The sequence below is a fragment of the Microtus ochrogaster genome, chromosome 10 (genome assembly GCF_000317375.1).
Source record: "Microtus ochrogaster isolate Prairie Vole_2 chromosome 10, MicOch1.0, whole genome shotgun sequence".
Taxonomy (NCBI): domain Eukaryota; kingdom Metazoa; phylum Chordata; class Mammalia; order Rodentia; family Cricetidae; genus Microtus; species Microtus ochrogaster.
In genome coordinates, this window is record NC_022016.1 from 19,095,466 (window position 1) to 19,112,075 (window position 16,610).

The 16,610-nt window shown below is 38.7% G+C and overlaps 1 protein-coding gene across 10 annotated transcripts in view; it reads right to left on the reverse strand.

Moving 5' to 3' along the window:
• Positions 1 to 16,610, reverse strand: part of Mpdz (multiple PDZ domain crumbs cell polarity complex component) — a 152,510-nt gene that overhangs the window by 22,847 nt on the left and 113,053 nt on the right. For 5 of the 10 annotated variants that reach the window (XM_013348246.2, XM_026782208.1, XM_026782210.1 and 2 more), the window contains 7 exons: positions 16,102 to 16,200; positions 15,343 to 15,414; positions 12,948 to 13,104; positions 11,093 to 11,289; positions 9,952 to 10,043; positions 9,614 to 9,704; positions 600 to 680 (listed from right to left, as the gene is read on the reverse strand). In XM_013348246.2, coding sequence (XP_013203700.1) covers positions 600 to 680; positions 9,614 to 9,704; positions 9,952 to 10,043; positions 11,093 to 11,289; positions 12,948 to 13,104; positions 15,343 to 15,414; positions 16,102 to 16,200 — 789 coding nt within the window. The remainder of the gene's footprint in view (positions 1 to 599; positions 681 to 9,613; positions 9,705 to 9,951; positions 10,044 to 11,092; positions 11,290 to 12,947; positions 13,105 to 15,342; positions 15,415 to 16,101; positions 16,201 to 16,610) is intronic. The other 5 variants (XM_026782211.1, XM_013348249.2, XM_013348248.2 and 2 more) reach the window with 2 other exon arrangements.

The following is a 16,610-nucleotide window of genomic DNA, read 5'->3' on the forward strand; positions in this document are numbered from 1 at the left end:
CGCCCAAGCACATACATACCAGGTACTAGGTGCACCATGGATGTGTGGATTGATCACCATAACTACAAAATGAGTACTACATTGCTTTTCAGTATAAGTTCTAGTAGGTAAAAACGTGTTTCTTTCCAGCAAACAACTTCTGTATAGCAAGCAGTATTTGAACCTGAAAAGTCAGACTTTCTCCAGGTCAACACCTCACTGAGTGCCAGCCTATCAGCTGAACTTGTCACTATTTCAGTTTCATGAACCTGTTTTTTCATTATTCATCTACTGAGCAGCATCTCAGTAAACACATTTCATACTTTCAAGTAACACTAACATCAGGAAAAGCTGGGCCACACTACAGGACCAAGTAGCACAGCTGGCCTCAGGCTTTACTGTACACCACCATCACTGTGGGTTATTAAAGCAGATTTCCAGGCCCACCTCAGACCTCCTCACTCAGAGGAAGCTCTGGGTGTGTCCCAAAGCCCGCATTTCTAACACAACCCCAGATGATGTAGATGCTGCTCTCTAGAGACCACGCTTCAGGGAGCCAGCAAACAGGACCAGCGTGTGAGGGTACTCAACCATTTTATTCCCAGTCAAAGTGGATGTACCTTGGGAAGCTCCAGATGGTACACGTTTGTGAATGAACTGACGTCCACAGCTGCCGCAGAAGTGGTAACACTTGGTGCCACCTGACAAAGAAAAATGTCCAAATGTAACTGTCAGGTATATCTGTTTGTTTAAATGCAAGTATTATTTAATCAAGATTATTTCATGTTATCTATTACTTCTATTTTAATATCTGATGGTAGTTATGTATGTTTTATACTAAAATGCTTGGGAGGCGAGATTGGACAGTAATTGTTTTTGTAGCATAACACACACGGATGGTTCTGATATCTACTTTAGTTTACTCCATAATGGAGTCCAGTAGAGGCCTGCTCTCTGACAGAGAAGACACCATACATTATTCTTTCTCCACAAGTTATGGTAAGTATTCAGAAAATTATTAAATGCTTTCCATAACAGTCATTAAGCTATAATATTTAAGGGACAGAGTTGGTGCAATATAAAAATATGCATTTGCCATATATAACTTTATAACTTGCTCATCTTAGATCCTACAAGGAAGCAGCTTAAAGCAGACTATGATTTCTTTATCGTCTTACACTTGAGTAAGTCCTCGGCTCAAATATTCATTGAAGGAAGACTGAATCCTGCCCCGCCCTTCTGCTACTGGTAATCCCATGGCTCCTCTAAGTTTAAGCTCTTCTGTCTCTGCTATCTTCTTTTATTGTTCTTGGACACAAATTCAAAGGTTTCTCAACTCGAACAAAAATTACCATCGAAATGTAATTCTTTGTGACTCTCTCTAGCTGTGCCTTCTCTCTGTTGTCATTTGCTCTCCCATCTTCACCCAGTTGTAGGTCCAAGGGGGGTCTATCTCTATCACTGCCTTGTTCTTGGACTGCTCTGCAGCATCTCTGGCTATGGGACCCACTGTGCTCTCCTCCACGGCTCTGCTGTACAAGGACCTACTTGGTGTAGGAGTTCCTTCTGTTTATGTGTTGTGTTCATTGGATAATGAATAAAGAAACTGCCTTGGCCCTTTGATAGGGCAGAACTTAGGTAGGGAACAAACAAGTGGCCCTCTCCTTGCAACACCTACTGGTTCTTTCACCCTTTGTTATTTTTTTTCACCTTCTTCCTTAATGTTCATATTGCACAGGCTGCCCATGCTCTCTTCTCTTCTAATGTCCTTTGTATTTTCAGCCCCCAGGGCCAACAAATACAATATGCTCTGTGGGGAGCTGCCTCTAAATACCACACCACATATAGGAATTTACCCTGTTGCAGGCTTTCCCAACCTGCAGCCTGGCAATGATGCAAGTGGAAAAAGCCACAGCACTAGTAAAAGTACAAGAGGTCCACAAACGGTCTCATACACCAGTTCCCAACAGGCAGCCTGTCGTAGCCAGTGGGATGGTTATGGAAAGATAAGCTCCTCCTTCATAGACTCACAGTTAGAGAAGTCTGCTATTTTAATCACTGTTTCATTCTTTACCCAAACCATCAAACTGTTCAAGAAAAGGCTATTGAATGAAAACCTCACAACTCTTTTTCTCAATAAATGTAGCTGTGTGGGCATGACTATTATTGGATTAGGTCTAAAACCTCTGAGGTGAACTCTTCTTCCCTTATTGTACTAGGGAGTCTTCATTGGATTTTCTCCTGAACTGCTTCTGTTTCTGTAATTCCTTGAACTTCGTTTCTCAACCCTGAAATGCCTGATAGTATATATTTTAAAATTATAACTATGATTCATTTCTGTAGAGGGCATAAGGCCTCCTGTTCACAGATAAACACTAGAAAAACTAGGAATGTTGAACATATGACTTGTCTCCTCAAAAGAAGAGAGCTGTATGCCTGCTCTATACACAGGAAGCTAGAAGTTGATTTTGTTAATAGCCTGGAAATCTGTGCTATTTGTAGGGTCTGGCCACACATGCATGCCCCAGACTACTGTTTACTCCATATTCTTCCTCCCTACATCTTTATCTTGAGTATTGCTTCTCAGCCAATAGAACCCATACTTAGGGAGATGTCACATGTACTTTATAGCCTGGTGATCACTATGCTTTCTTGGTTCAAAACCACACCAGTCCTAGGCTCTTAAGCTAAGCTATAGAACCCACTTCTTGGTAGAAGTCACGTGAACTTTGCAAAAGAATTTTGATGTAGTCACATCTTAAGCTTTATTGTCCACACAGGGTTGAGATAACTGTTACCAGGAAATGTTTTTCCAAAATTGTACTGTACTTAATTAAATACGTCTAAAATAAACTGACTAGCGTTGGACACCAGAGGTTTGAATCAGCCCAACTAAGTCGTGTTAAACTGGGTTCCTTCTTGCCTCACAGTTCCTTTCTCCGTCAGCAGTAGACCCTCCCTCCACACACACATTTAAAGCAGAATTTTCATAATGATGGAAGCTGAAATGGATGGGCTTCACAGAGGTTCTCATGATCTGAGCATGTCTCCTTTCTCAGTGTCCCTTTCTCAACACTCCACATTACTTTCCCCCAAGTCATTCATTAACAATATTTGCAGTTTCAGGTTCAGGTAGTCGCTGGAGCATGTGCTTTTCCTTAGCCTATGTATTCTACCCACAGAACTTTTGTCCCCTAATGCCCCACCATAATCTTCACATGTAACTTCCCCATAAAGTCTCTCTCTAGTGCAGATCACACCAAATTTTCCTCTTATTACTGCATATGCAGGCTCTTCAGGTGGCCTCTGCAAAAAGTAGTTTGCTATTTGGTGGTAGCAACTTGAACATTAAGGTCATACCTTTAGAGAGGACCAAAAAGTGAGTGATCACCTATACAGTGGGGCACACTACACTCTATGCCCTTAGTATTGTAGCAAAACCCCAGGCCCCTCCCATACCTGCCTCAGCCTGTCAGATAAGCTGCAGGTAGGCTGCTCCAACACCCCCAACCCATCGACTGGACCCTGTAAAATACAAGCCCTGCTCCACCCCCAAACCCTCCAATCCCCCATCACCTCAGAAGAACTCTGAAGCACAGGCTGTGACTGCACAGAGAGGAAGAAGAGAGTGGACCAAGAAAGACCTCAGCGGTTACACAGCAGTTAGACACACAACAACAGTACAGAGTAGATCAAGAAAAGCTCTCAAAGACACAGAGAACAACGGAAAAGATTGGACCAAGAGGCAAAGAAACTGCCTGCACCAATTGAGGGAAGAGATGGGTAGGCGCCAATGCAAGAATTCATTCAACAACCTGAAAAGCAACATAGTAAGTACATCAGAACCCAGTGGTCATACAATAGGAAGACTTGATCATCCTAACCCAGAAGAAGCAGAAGAAAATAATTATAAATGTAACGTTGAGAATAATGGAGACCTTTAAAGAGGAAATAAAAAATTCCCTTAAAGAAATTGAGGATGGGGCTAGAAAGATGGCTCAGCAGTTAAGAAAGAGCATTGTCTGCTCTTCCAAAGGTCCTGAGTTCAATTCCCAGCAACCACATGGTGGCTCACAACCTTCTGTAATGAGGTCTGGTGCCCTCTTCTAGCCTCCAGGCATACAAGCAGACAGAGTATTGTATACATAATAAATAATAAAAAAAGAAATTGAGGAAAAGACAGAAAATATTGGAAGAAATCAATAAATCTCTTAAGGAAACCCAGGATAACCAAGAAAAGCAATCAAACAGTGAACCAAACAGTCCAAACAGTTCAAGCCTTGAAAACTTAAATAGAGGCAAAAAGAAAAGGTAAACCTAGGTAATTCTGGATATGGAAAATCTAGGTAAACAAATAGGAACTATAGATCTGCAAGCATAACCAACATAATACAAGATCTAGAAGAGCGAATCTCATTTGTTGACGATACTATAGAGGAAATATACTCATCGGTCAAAGAAAATGTTAAATCCAACAAATTCTTTACACAAAACATCCAGGAAATGAGACACCATGAAAAGACCAAAACATAAGAAGAAGGAGAATAACTCCAGATCAAAGGCACAGAAAATATATTCAGTAAAATCATAGAAGAAAACTTTCCCAATCTTAAGGATAAGCCTACGGAGGTACAAGAAGCTAACAGAACACCAAATAGACTGGACCAAAAAAGTCCCCTCGCCATATAAAATCAAACTGAAAAACATACAGAAGAAAGATTATTAAGAGCTACAAAGGAAAAAGGCCAAGTGACATATAAAGGTAGATTTATCTGAATTACACCTGACTTCTCAATGGAAACCAGGAAAATCAGAAAATCCTGGACAGATGTGCTGCAGACACTAAAAGACCATGGATGTGAGCCCAGGCTTTTATAACCAGCAAAGATTTCCATCACCATCGATGGAGAAAACAAGATATTCTATGATAAAACCAGATTTCAACAATACTTACCCACAAATCCAGTCCTCCAGAAAGTACTAGAAGGAAAACTCAAACCAAAGGAAGCTAACTGCACCCACAAAAACACAGGAAACAGATAACCTCCCACCAGAAAACCTCAAGGAAGGGAAACACACAATCACTACCACTGAAAAATAACAGAAATTAACAATCACTGGCCATTAATATCTTTTAATACCAATGGACTCAATTCACCTATAAAAAGACGGGCTAAGAGAATGAATACAAAAGCAGGATCCATCCTTGTGCTGTATACAAGAAACACACCTCAACCTCAAAGACGGACATTACCTCAGATTAAGGGCTCAGAAAAGATTTTCCAATCAAATGGACCTAAGAAACAAGCAGGTGTAGCTATCATAATATCTAACAAAATAAACTGTAGTAAAGGAGGCCTCTTGTTGGTTCCCTGTTGCTTAGACTCCTGAAATAATCACACAGAAACTGTATTAATTAAATCACTGGTTGGCCCATTTAGCTCTAGCTTCTTACTTGCTAATTTTATATCTTGATTTAACCCATTTCTAGCACTCTGTGTATCACCTGAAGGTCATGGCCTACCAGCAAGGATTCAGCAGGTCTGACTCTGGCAGAGGTTCCATGGCTTCTCCCTGACTCTGCTTCCTTCTTTCTAGCATTCAGTTTAGTTTTCCCTACCTTCCTAAGTTCTACCCTATCAACAGGCCCAAAGTAGCTTCTTTATTAACCAATGGTATTCACAGCATACAGAGGGGAATCCCACTTCAATAAACTTCAAACTAAAATCAATCAGAAGAGATGGAAAAGGACCCTTCATACTCATAACAGAAAAAAATCCATCAAAATGAAGTCTCAATCCTGAACATCTATGCCTCAAATACTAGAGCATCCACATATGTAAAAGAAACATTATTAAAGCTTAAATTGCACATCAAACCCCACACACTAATAGTAGGAGATCTTAACACCCACTTTTCCCAATGGACAGGTCAACCAGGCAAAAATTTAACAGAGAAATAAGAAACTAATATATAGCATGACACAAATGAAATTAACAGACATCTATAGAACATTTCACCCCAAAACAAAAGAATATACCTTCTTCTTAGCACCTCATGGAACCTTCTCTAAAATTGATCACATACTCAGTAACAAAGCAAACCTCAAAAGATACTAAAAAAAAAAAATAGTATACTCTCCTGTATCTTATCGGATCGTCATGGTTTAACATTAGAATTCAACAACACTAATTGTAGAAAGCCTACAAACACATGAAAATTGAATAGTGCTCAATTCAACCACCCCAGGTCAAGGAAGAAATAAAGAAATTAAAGACATCCTAGAAATCAACCAAAATGAAGGCACAATTTACCCGAACCTATGGGACACCATGAAAGCAGTGCTAAGAGGAAAGTTCATAGCAATAAGTGCCTACAGAAAGAAAGTGGAGAAATCTCACACTACTGACTTTCAGCACATCTGAGAGCTGTAGAACAAAAAGAAGGAAACTCACCCTGGAGTAGTAGACAACAGGAAAACAAATTGAGGATCAAAAATCAATAAAATACAAAAAAGAAAACAATACAAAGAATCAATGAAACAATGAGCTAGTTGTTTGAGAAAATCAACAAAATAGACAAACCCTTATCCAAACTAATCAAAAGCCAGAGAGAGAACATCCGAATTAAGAAAATTAGAAATGAAAAGTGGGATATAACAATAGAAAAGGAGGAAATCCAGAGACTCATTAGGTTATAATACAAAAACCTGTACTCCACAAAATTAGAAAATGTAAAAGAAATTGACAATTTTTTTGGTAGGTATCACATACCAAAGCTAAATCAAAACCAGGGGAGCAATTTCAATAGACCTATAACCTGCAAGGAAATAGAAGCATCATCAAAGGCTTCCTAACCAAAAAAAGCCCAGGGCCAGATGATTTCAGTCAGTACAGAATTCTATCAGAACTTCAAAGAAGAGCTAATAAATATACTCCTCAAATTGTTCCATATAATAGAAACAGAAGGAACATCCCGAAACCATTTTTATGAGACTACAGTTACCCTGATACTGAAACCACAGAAAAACTCAATCCCAGAAAAAGAATTACAAACCAATCTCCCTCATGAACATTGATGCAAAAATATTCAATAGTATACTGGAAACCCAAATCAAAGAACACATGAAAAAAATCATCCACCATGATCACGTCAGCTTCATCTCAGATATGCAGAGATGGTTCAACATACAAAAATCTATCAATGTAATCCACCATATAAATAAACTGAAAGAAAAAACCATATGATCATCCCATTAGATGCTGAAAAAGCATTCAACAAAATCAAACACCCCTTCATGAAGGTCTTGGAGAGATCAGGGATACAAGGAACATATTTAAAAAGAATAAAATCAATATACGGCAAGCTGACAGCTAAAATCAAATTAAATGGAAAGGAACTCAAAGCGACTTCACTAAAGTCAAGAATAAGATTCATATTTATTCAACATAATTCTTGAAGTTCTAACTATAGCAATAACACAACAAATTGAGATCAAGGAGATACAAATTGAAAAAGAAGTCAAACTTTCACTATTTGCAGATGATATTATAATATATATAAGTGATCCCCCAAAAATGTACCAGAGAACTCCTACAGCTGATCAATACCTTCAGTAATGTGGTAGGATACAAGATCAACTCAAAAAAATCAGTAGCCCTCCCATATACAAATGAGAAGCTGAGAAAGAAATCAGAGAAACAGCACCATTCACAATAGCCATAAATACCATAAAATATCTTGGGGTAACACTAACCAAAGAAGTGAAAGGCCTGTTCAATAAGAACTTTAAGTCTTTGAAAAAAAATTGAAGAAGATACCAGAAAAAAAGACCTTTCATGCTCTTGGATAGATAGAATCAACCTAATGAAAATGCAATCCTACCAAAAGCAATATATATAGATTCAATGTAATCCTCATCAAAATCCCAACACAATTCTTAAAATACCTTGGAAAAACAATACTCAACTTCATATGGAAAAGCAAAAAACCGAGAATAGCCAAAACAACACTGTATAATAAAGGAACTTCCGGAGGCATCACCATCCTTGACACAAAATTTATTACAGAGCTACAGTAATGAAAACAGCCTGGTATTGGCATCAAAACAGACAGGTTGACCAGTGGAATCAAATAAAAGACCCAGATTATTAATGCATACGCCTATGAACACTTGATTTTTGAAAAAGAAGCTAAAATTATGCAATGGTAAAAAGAAAGCATCTTCAACAAATGGTGCTGGCATAACTGAATGTCAACATGTAAAAGAATGAAAATAGATCCATATCTATCCCCATGTACAAAACTCAAATCTAAATGGATTAAAAGACCTCAATATACGTCTGACCACAATTAATCTGATAGAAGAGAAAGTGGGAAGTAGCCTTCAATGGATGGGCACAGGAGACCACTTCCTAAATATAAAACCAATAGCACAGACACTGAGAACACCAATAAATAAATGGGACCTCTGGAAACTAAGAAGCTTCTTTAAAGCAAAGGACACAGTCAATAAGACAAAAGGCATCCTACTGATGGGAAAAGATCTTCACCAACCCTACATCAGACAAAGGACTGATCTCCAAAATATATAAATAACTCAAGAAATTAGACATCAAAATACCAAATAATTCAATTTAAAAAAAAATGGGGTACAGATCTAAATAGAAAATTCTCAACAGAAGAATCTCAAATGGCCAAAAGACACTTAAGGCAGTTTCTTTCCTTAGCCATCAGGGAAATGCAAATCAAAATGACTCTGAGATACCATGTTATACCTGTCAGTACGGCTAAGATCAAAAAACATCAAAGATAGTTTATGCTGGTGAGAATGTAGAGTAAGGGAAACATTCCTTCATTGCTGGTGGGAATGCAAACTTGTACAGCCACTCTGGATACCAGTATGGTGCTTTCTCAGAAAACTGGGAATCACCCGATCTCAGGACCCAGCATTGCCACTCTTGAACATATACTCAAAGGATGCTCAATCAAATTACAAGGACATTTGTTCAACTATGTTCATAGAAGTATTATTTGTAATAGCTAGAACCTGGAAACAACCTAGATACCCCTCAACAGAAGAATGGATAAATAAATGTGGTACATTTACACAATGGAGTACTACTCAGCAGTAAAAACAATGACAACTTGAAATTTGCATGCAAATGGATGGAACTAAAAAAAATCATCAGAGTGAGGTAACTCAGACACAGAAAGATGAGCATGGTATGTACTCAACTAATAAGTGGATACTAGTTTAAGCATACTGCTAGCTAGTTCTTATATCTTAAATTAGCCCATTTCTTTTCATCTGTATATGGCCACGAGGTCGTGGCTTACTGGGCAAAGTTCAGTGTCTGTCTCCTCCAGGGGCTACATGGCATCCCATTGACTCCACCTGCTTCCTCTCCCAGCATTCAGTTCAGTTTTCTCACCTAGTTCTGTTCTACCCTGACATAGGCCCAAGCAGCTTCTTTATTCATTAACCAATAAAAGCGGAACATATATAGCAGGACATCTTACATCAAAGAAAAAAAGATTATACCTTATCTTTGAAACCCCATATATTTTATAACAGTTAGCCAAATTAATGAGGTATATCAATCAAATCTTCTTAGAAAAAAATTACAGATACCTCCTTATTTTGAGGACTTTCTGAGACAGAAGGCAGAGGGTCTGCTGCATTTCCAGGACATACAGCCATCTGGTTCACTGCATCCTCATTTCTAAAAGAACACAAGAATTTATCAGTCCATTATATCATGATATTATTCCATCCTCTATATTGAAGAGTCATAAAGATTAAAGATTATTGGGAACAAAGTCTCTCTAAAACCGAAATTATATTATATACATAGAGTGTGTTTATGTATGCATGCATGTGTATATATGTAGGTTTTCTTTTCACTGAAGATAATTCAGAGGTGAAATGCTAACCAAGTATTTTGTAAAGAAAACAGAGAAGATGCTCACCTGATAAAAATTATTTTTACTTTAGATGGAGCACATTTAATGATCGATGAAGCATTCTGATGACTTCTGCCATACAATATTTGGCCATTGATCTATGAGGAATAAGTATCATTAGTTCAACCTAAAGTTCTTCATTTCTTTAGTTTTTATCTCTTGTCTAGCTATTAAAAAGGAAATTGCTCTCTTTATCATATTATATCCATTTTTCCTATCCAGAACACAAACAAAAATTTGGAATGATGAATATACAGGCTCTCACATACAAAGCTGTCATTAAGGTGACATACATGAACTCTGATAGCTCTGGGCAGTTTGTGAAAACACCATGTTGACCAAATAGGGAGGGAAGGCAATTTCCTGAAGATAAGGGTTCTGTCGCCTTCAAAGACCAACTGGGTAAGCTCACTGCAACATCTATCACTTGGTCTTAAGAAGCATGTCCTAGGAAAAGGGTATTTAAATTTCTGCCAAGGGGGCTCAGGGCACAGCACCAGACTGTAAGCAGCACAGCACTTGACGGAAAGGAATCTGCTAGCCTAGGTGTCCAGTCCTTGAGCCACTGCGACCAGAGCTATTCTAGACAGCAGAGGTATACAAACACATGGAAGAGCACCAAGGCAGTGTAAAGTCATGCTGATCCTGCGTCAGGATGCAAGGAAAAAGCAAAGTCTGAACACTATAAAGTGCGGTCTGTAGAGCTATTTTGTCTGGCAAGCATAGTTACTGCATGCATTAGCCGTGACTGACCTCATTCCACCTCGCCCTCAATACTTATTTCATTAGGGATTCAACATCCAGAAGGTCCAGTGGGTGAACATCATTACTGTGGAATGCTTGGTCATTTGGCATTTCAAAAACTTGTAGTAAAAATAAGGCACACACACAAAAATGTTTTTGAAGTGTGATTTTTATTGCTATCTTGGGGCAAAAACTGTTTCTGGTACTGCACAGTCGTGACCTTTAATTTGAGTTAATGGGACACAAACTGTGTTGGAGAGATTTGGTGTGGAGCCAAATTTGCTGCACTGCAGCAGTTTTATTGGGCAATGGATGGTTTTGTTAGTCACTGCACAATGTCTGGGTGACTTTCTGGAAACTGATGTTGCCAAGAGCAAATTTGAAACTGTCTACCAGCACCTACCTCTAGAAGCTCATCAGCAATCTGTAGTCGGCCATCTCTTCCTGCTGCTCCCGTGGGATCAATCCCCACTATAAACACACTCATTCTGGTTCGGTCTTTGTTCCCAGCAAGACTTAGACCCAAACCGCTATGACCTTTCTCCAGCTCAATCATGTGGAGCTGGCCTGTTAGAGTTCCATAACGCTCTTGGATATTTTCTACACGTAACAATAAATGCATTTACAGTTAATTCACAGCCAAATGCTTTACTATAAAACTTATTTTGATTTATCTTACAAGACATTATTTGCTTCAAAATGATTTCTTGGCATTTAAAAATTAGATGCGCTGCTTGGACATCAGGTTTGTTTTCTCAGAATAACCAATCTGAGAGAGTTGGTTGCACTGAGGGTATGTACAACATAACGTGAGGCTAACCAGTTCACCATGTTAATATGGGGGCATATTAACCAGTTCTCCATGCTAGCACTGGGTCCAAGAGAAGTGATTCAAATTTATAAACTCTCAGAAGACTATGATTAAACCAGAAAAACCAACTGATCACTTGGGGAGGAAAACAGGGCTAAAGTACCTAGAATACTTTTGTTTACTGGGCAGTGGAAGCTTCTCCAACAGAGGAAAATCTGTACCGTGTGTCACACCATTCTGGGCAACTACTCAGAAGGAAGGGAGTGGGCTTCCCTGGTGTACAGAGCCATCAGGCCAGAACAAGTCAATATGCCTGTCGCAGTTTTAAGTAATCTGCCCTGACTACTCGATACCAGCTATCTTGCTCAATAGTTTGTCTACCAAAAACCCATGCCAGTGTCACCTGATTCGCCTAGCTCTGTTGCCCATGTCATCTTAGGAACCTGGCCCTTATGAGCAAGTCAATCATCTCACATGAATAATCATAAGTTCTTATTTTAAGCCATTATGTTTCGTAGCAACCTGATTTCAGAAACACACAACCACCTATAAGATTGGGTAACTTTGACTAGGTGATCATACTTAATCAGTCATCTCTTATAAAAATACTACAAGGCTAACGGCTTGCACTTATGTTGATACTTTCCCACAGCAGTTAAATAAACATCTCTGGAACCCTTTCACAATTAACCAGAGTAACTTTCATGTTCTGTGCACTGTAGACTTTTTAGAACCCATGTTCAGTTTTTGGCAGCCTTAGAGTGTTCCCATCTACCTGTAACTCCAGTTCCTGAGAACCTGGGACCCTCCTAAAATTACCCAGGGCTCCAGGCGTATACGTGGTACATACACATGCATTCAATCAAACAAATAAACAGAAAACAATTTTTAAAATGAAACTTTTTAACTTGATGACACATTCATGACTTGTGGCTCATTTGTTTACATGAGCACTGTGTCAGCATTTCTCAATACTACCTAATGTAGTATTAATAGCCTGAGAGACCTGCATTCAAAACTTGAGACCACTTCTCAGATGCTCAAACAGTTGATCTTAATATTTATATTGTCACCATTCTAGTACTCCAAACACCAGAAGCTCAGGACATAATGCTAATGACAATCAGATGGAGGAATCTAAGGCCTGTGGAGGGCAGTGGCTGTTCAACAGAGTCAATCTAGTACTGGGTTCCGAGAGATCCTCTTGACAGCTGTAATTCTCATCTGAGAAGCAAGAAAGCTTTATGAGAAATGCGCATTTAATGTAAAGGAAAAATGTAATATCATGCCTCAGGAATGCATGTTGTATTCAAGGTAAATAAACAGTAGTTTCCCTACATACGACTGAGTATATATCACCAAAGCTGGAATATTTGTTCATACAAAACCAAACAAAAGTTATTTTAAAACCTCATATAATTAAGAGCATCACAAAGAGACAACTTACTCCAGCTGTAACCAAACTCATCCTCTTTGTCTTCTGAGACTGTGAGTGCAGATGACTGTGCATGATCACTACCCATGTCTGGGAATACTGAAGGGGAGGAAGGAGGGACATCACACAATGAAGGCTTCTCTGACTCTGATTCTGACTGGTTGGCTGCCTGTGGAAACAAGAAGAATTCAGTGGGCATGTGCAATCTCACGGAAACGTAAAGAAAAACAAGTAAGAATATAATTCAAGGCCAGCTCTAAAATATTCTCTTAAGGAGAGAAAGCTTACTTGTGCATGTAAGAAAGGTTAGACAGGATTCAGGTATCAGAACACAATTCATTAAATTGTTATTTGCTAATACAAACAATGAACAATTCGATTCGAAGACTTAAATGACCTAAGACAGAAAATTGTTCAAATTTACCTGTTGGGGGGCAGTAAGGATGTGTAAAATCTTATGGGTCATTGAACTTTGACAAGAAATAAATAAATCAATAGAAAGCAAATTAACAAAGAAGATATCTCTGAAAACTTGTAAGAGCCACTGAGATGGCGTAGTAAGTAAAGGCCCTTGGGCACTGATCAAAGCCCGAGTTCAATCCTTGAGCTCACACAGTAAAAGGAAAGAACTGATGGCCACGAGCTGACTTACGGCCTCCATATCCATGACGTGGCTCTTCCATGTGCATTTCCACATGCCCCTATCCACAAAATAAATAAATGTAATAATAACAGCATCAAAACTTGTCAGTAAGACTATACAAAAGACTGCTTTTTTTGTGTGTGGCTTTGGGAACTGGACCCAGGATCCTGCATATACTAGGCAAATATTCTACTGAATTACAGCTCCAGCCCCACATGAACAATTCTTTGTTGGTACTTGAATCCAAGAAATAGCACTACACAAGCAGGCTGTTCTCTCAGGATAGTCTTCTTGTTAACGAAGAACACACACTCAGATCTGCTGGGTTTGGGTTTATCTCCAACTTTGTATTGCCACAGTAGATCACACGGGATCCTTCATACACAACCAGATGTAACATGCCTGCTGTCACTTAGGACCATGTGGGAATCAAATTCTTATGTGTTTATGTGGCAGCAGATTAGAATTTGAAAGGCCCCTAAACTCTTAAGTTCTCAAATTTGTTTCATTAATTTGCAGAAGAACGAAGAACTAAGATCAATGAAGGGAAAACCTTGTTTAAAATCAGTGCTGGACTTCTTTCTTTCTAGTTTTTTTCTGCCACATTTATTTATAGAGCTGGATCCTGTGGGTAAGTGGGGAGTGCACATGCCTCAGGGTAACTCTGGAGAATAGAGAATACCTTGCTGGACCTGGTTTTCCAACCATGTGATTTCCACGAACTGAAATCAGGCCAATTGGTCTTGAGGGCAAGCACCCTCAGCTGCTAAGCCACCTCGCTAGCCATTTTTCTACTTAGTTCTTACAATACTGCTTTTAGTTAAAAACAAAAAGCCAAACAAAAAAACAACAAAAAACAAAAAAAAACTTTGGTGCCTTCTCCAGTTTTCACAGTAAGATAGTATCTGTGTCTCAAGATCAGAGACATGAGAAATCAGGAATGATTAGCTGAAATATATCAACACTAGCACTTCACATACTAAATATGATCTTTTATAGTTAACCAGAATGCATAGGGCTGGCTGACAGATTCAGGGGCAACTGATTTTTAGGCAAAGAATTTGCTGTACTAACAATGTTCAGTTTACACATCATTGGCCAAACAAATAAAGAGTTACATTCCAACGAAATCTCTGCTGTTTTCCAGAATGCTGTGCTGTAAATCTCTCAAATGATGTACAAATAAATATGGACAAGTGCACCAGAAACTTCACTTGATCCAGTCAAAGTTCAGACATCACACTAGAGAAGACAAGACATCTACTCCTGAAGCTTTCTGGTTAAAAAGAGAATTACTTCTTTGTATCATTAAAACATGAGTTGATTCATATTGATGGATATATATTTTATAGTTCTTTCTATCTTTTTTCTTATTTTACTTCATAGTGAGAAAAAAAAATCTGCTAATCTCAAAACATCTTCAGGATTACAGGCACAACACTTTCATACTGTGCCTACACACCAAAATTGTACCCCAGTCTAATGGACTAATCATAGAAGGAATAGTTGCCTTCTTCCTGGAAGAGCAATTAAGTCTTCTATATACCTATATCAAAATAATGTTTGTTACTGACAAAATAGTGACTTGTTACAGGCACTTCTTGAAACCTGTTAACAAAAAACTATATTTTACAAAGGTCATGTAGTGGCAAAAATACAAATGCAACGGCAAACACCCAAAGTTCGTGTGCACACGCCAAGGAAAATGAACATGCATGTCACACAAAAACACATGCACTTTAAAAACATCCCATGGAGACAAACCTTAAATGATGAGGGAGCAAAAGGGTCCGTTGGGGACCAGTGGGAGAGGACAGTACGTGACTGCAGTAGCTCCTAGGGTCATAGAAAACATCCCTTCAGGTATGGCATCTTCTCTTACCCATGACACAGTAACATGAAAATCCAACGAATATCCATAGTGGTTTCTAAAAGAAAATTCTGATAGCTTTCTCCTTTTCTATTACTGAATTATTCTATAAAAGCTATTTTATAAATTTTTGTTTCAAAATTGCCTTTGTGATTTCATGAGAATATGAGACTACCCAAAGTATGACTGACAAACTCGCAAACGTTTACACTTCTTGATCTGGCATTCACATGGACTTACTTTATGAATATTCAAGGGCGTTTTCATGTGCACAGAGACACACAATTATTTGCAGACCTTTTAAGATCATCTTATACAAGTCTGAAGATGTTTTAAGACAATGCAAGGTTTTAAGGAAAGTATATATAAAAAGTAGTTTATATAAATGGCAACAAAAATTTAAACATTAAAAAATTAAATCACAGTATAATGCAGAAAAAAACACTAGACTCCCTTTTTAAATTTCAAGTTAAAAAAAAATAATATTCTCTGGAAGGACAAAGTGCTTCAAAAGGACCTGGATGCCCACTCAGAATTCACAGTGGTTTCTGTCTTTCTGACTAAGTGTAGTAAATACTGAACTGGAACACAGGCACAGTAGCAACAACAAAACATTTGCAAAGGCAACGACAAGACAATGGACGTTATCCAACCTTGTCAGTGGAGAGCTGGAGAGAGTCAGCAAATGGGTTAGTGCTGCTGAAGCTGTACTTAGGGTAAAGGCTGTGCGGCAAGGGAGGCAAAGGGGATTTCTAAAAGGAAACAGAAGATGCACTGAAGGCACAAGAAATGAATTTAAAACAACCCAACCTCAAGATCAAAGTCATTCCTGGTTTAGAGAGCTGCCTATGAGAAACCAAAGTCTTCCTGAGTAGTCACAGCGTGCTCTTCTTAAACAGTTACTAACGGTTTGCTCCTAATGGCCCAGGTCTACACCCGAGTCTAGTCTCTTCATAAACGAAACTTGATTGTCAAATATCTTCCATTGCCTCTGAAGGTTTTACTTCTGCGGAGCAAATGCAAGTGCTCTGCCCCTGTTCCACACTAACTTCTGGGCCCTGAGTATCAACACTCCTGCTAAGAAGCTGGAACATGGTTTCCATTTACTTTTCTATCATCGTTTAGAACACACAGTAAGCACTTACCTGCCGTTAGTAACCTT